Source organism: Eimeria maxima, genomic scaffold (genome assembly GCF_000499605.1).
Source record: "Eimeria maxima Weybridge genomic scaffold, Emw_scaff2542, whole genome shotgun sequence".
In the NCBI taxonomy this organism is placed as follows: Eukaryota; Apicomplexa; class Conoidasida; order Eucoccidiorida; family Eimeriidae; genus Eimeria; species Eimeria maxima.
The window spans coordinates 2,076-5,205 of NW_013565392.1; the positions used below are offsets into that span (position 1 = coordinate 2,076).

At 49.0% G+C, this 3,130-nt stretch overlaps 1 protein-coding gene across 1 annotated transcript; it reads right to left on the reverse strand.

Annotated features, from left to right (window-relative positions):
* Positions 1–256: 256 nt before the first annotated feature.
* Positions 257–2,083, reverse strand: EMWEY_00058870 (hypothetical protein, conserved; the record flags this gene model as incomplete). The annotated part of the gene is made up of 1 exon (XM_013480935.1): positions 257–2,083. One exon carries the CDS (start codon positions 2,081–2,083, stop codon positions 257–259), a length of 1,827 nt encoding a protein of 608 aa, XP_013336389.1.
* Between the last annotated feature and the right edge of the window lie 1,047 nt (positions 2,084–3,130).

Consider the following 3,130-nt stretch of genomic DNA (forward strand, 5'->3'; position numbering starts at 1 on the left):
GGGTAGATCCCTCATTGCCAGATAGCACCTGGCGATATGAGCAAAACGTATATTTGCAGAGAAGTCAGACAACAAACCGAAAGGCAGACACGCACACCGGTGACTATTTTTGCTAGATTCGGCACTGAGACGACTCTCGGCATTAAGACAAGCTCTTGCCTGTTGCTTACAAAACAGGTGATTCCGTAATAAAACAGGCGACTACCCAGGCATACAAGCCAAGGTGGCCTTTCTTCTCGTTAACCTCGCTTGTGCTTCACGGATTTGGGCTAGCAGTAGTAGAACAACAGAATTCTTCATCATCCTGTATCCATAGCTGCCAGAACGGGTGTGACATCTGCGTGTTTTTGTAAGCATGGGTGATTATGATCCTCTTTAGTTCAACTACTTCTTCAGGTGGTGGGCGTTTTCCGGTCTTATATATCGAAATAGCAGAAGACATCCGATTAACCAGCATGTTCAGCATCCTGCTTCTGCTCGTCCTTCCCTTCGTAGGAAAGGAATAATCCGAGCGGAACTTCTGCGCAAACTCAGCCCACCAGCTGCCGGTGTTCATCACTTCCCCTACGATCTCAATTGTACCTACCAGAAAGTCAAATACCATCAACAACGATGACAGTCTCATGACAATGTAGCTAGCAGTACAGTTCTCATAAGACCCTGATAGTCTGCATTTTGCATAGTTTGCCAACATTTCGGCTTCCCCCACGAGTGCCTCTACGTCGTCAACCGTCAGCGAAGGCTTTAAAAATAAGCTGCGCATTTTCTTGAATGATTCCATCGGACTACGAATGCTTAAACTGAACGAAAGTGCAAATTGCGCACGGAATCTTCTGTTAGGGGGCAATCCCTTTGCCACTGGAAGCCGTACAAAAGGATGCATACGAATATCTCCCGGCTCACAGAATATCTCTTCTCGACTACTGGCTTCCCACATATTGGCAGCTGCTGACTGCTGCAAACCAATCAAAGGAATATCAGAGGCCTGTCCATCGTTTTCAAGATTCTGCACTCCCTGTTGCGGCAGTCCTCCCTTCCAACCAACGTCTGCAGAAGCAATCCCTCGGCCCCCTATACCTCCAACCTCTGTTGTGGTGCTAACAGCCACAGCACCCGCACTGATGGGAGCTGCTGACGCTGCCTCAGCCTTTGCGCTCTGCCACACAGTTCTCTGTGCACTCTGCTGAAAAACCGTTGGATACGCGCTCACTCCTGGCTCGTAGAGCCACGCTTCACGAGGTATAGGTTCACCGCTGAATGCACTGCCAAAAGACACTGAGGCCAGCTGACCAGTAGCTGGCTTTGCATCAGATGTCGACGAAGGGGCTTGAGATTCTGATGCATCCTGTTGATAGGAGGACACCTTGTTCAGCGTCGAAAGGAGCAGTTGCTGCTTGTCTTCGCCAAAAGCTAACTCAGGCTCTGTTTTCACCCAGGCATCTGCATCCAAAGCGTTGTGCACACTGTCCACTGCTGTTCCACCAACTTCTGGCCAAAATGCCAAGGACTGCAACGGCTGTAGGTGGGAGGTGGAGGAGTCCAGTCTCTCATCAAACCGAGGAACCTTAGCTGGGGGCTGTTGATGTTCATCTTTCAAGCCCTGTGAATTATTACTGCGCTTCCGTTCAAAAGAAGCTGCAGACTCATACATCATGGCGACCAGTCTGGCCTTTGCTTCGTTCGCCTCCTCACGATACGCCGAAACAGGTTGCCCAAGGGTATGATCCTCCAACAAATCCAGACATTGCTGCGAAATCTGGGACTGCTGCTGATCATCATCCGAACTAGACAGACTGCGCCGTACTGCTGCTCCGGAATCTAATTTCCTTTGAGCCGTCCGACACACAGCCAATATAGCCAAAATCGTCACGAGGGAAACTATGGATGTCACCGCAGCAGCGAAAACGTGGCGGTCATGAGCCCTGCGTTGCAGCAGCTTGGTATCCGGCCCAGTTGTGGGCTGGCGTGAATAGGGTGGCGAAGTAGAGACAGCGCTTTGAAAGGCAGCTTTTGGGTTGTGCGATCCTAAAACTGCCGGAGAGTGTTGCAGACCGACAACTGCTGGCTGGGATATATTTGTCATTGTGGACGGGAGCGATCTGGCATTCCGAAGCAAGAAAAGTCGATATGTATCGCCCCAGGTTCGCTGTTTGGAAAGCAAGTTAGACAAGCTTATCTTCTGTCTAAACTGTCTTCATTTTGCTGCCACGCTTCACTCTATCGTTTCCATGATTCTGTGTGGTCTCGAATTTGTGTGCAGGATCCCTGGAGAGAGAATCAGTAAAGGATGAAGCTATTATATTTGGACCCAAAACACAACCGGCAAATTCAAGTAGGCGCGGATAGATTTTGTGAAGCAATTATATCAGAAAATGACGGGCATGTTTGAGGGAGTCGCTTTCGGGCACATTGCTGAAGCGTTGTGGGCCCACAACTGTGTCTCCACTTGTTCTTCTTATCTGACCGCAATAAAAATCGCCGCTTCAGCCGGCTTCTGCAAATGAAATCCTCTTCGCATGAGTTTTAGTTTGTATATGAATGTAAATAGGCGTGTCCTTTGAGGCAGTTCCTGGGAATTCCCCTGCACCGATATCTGCTCCGACTCGTTGACGCCTCAGCGAGCAGATGCAACATACTCTGATGTATTCACGACAAGCACCTATATATAGCAACCTTAACTGTTCGACAAACCTTCCAATGCATTTCCCTGTTTTTTGGATTTCTTCATGCATCCTTGCGGGGTCGCACATTTTGTCTTGTTTGCGTGCGCGTTGCACAGTGCCCCAAGGACAGCATTCTACACCGGACTCTCACTGAAGTGTGTTTAGTGCACACCAGTGCGTTGATCGGTAAGAATGTGAAACGTGATTCTTCCTGACGCTTTATGTACCAATATTGAGTTGAGGAACATTTGGTTGAGAAAGAAGTGCCTCTGGTGGTCTTCCACGCACGATTGTCGAGAAGCAGCTACGCATAGTCCACTGCTAGTAGGAGGTTGAACGCTTGAATTCGTGCATCCTAAGGCAGAGTTACATATGAATTTGTAAGATGTACACGTTTGGGGGAATTCTCTCTTCCATGCACACCCAATTTCCAGGTACAACGGGCGTCAGTGGGCCCAATCGAGAAT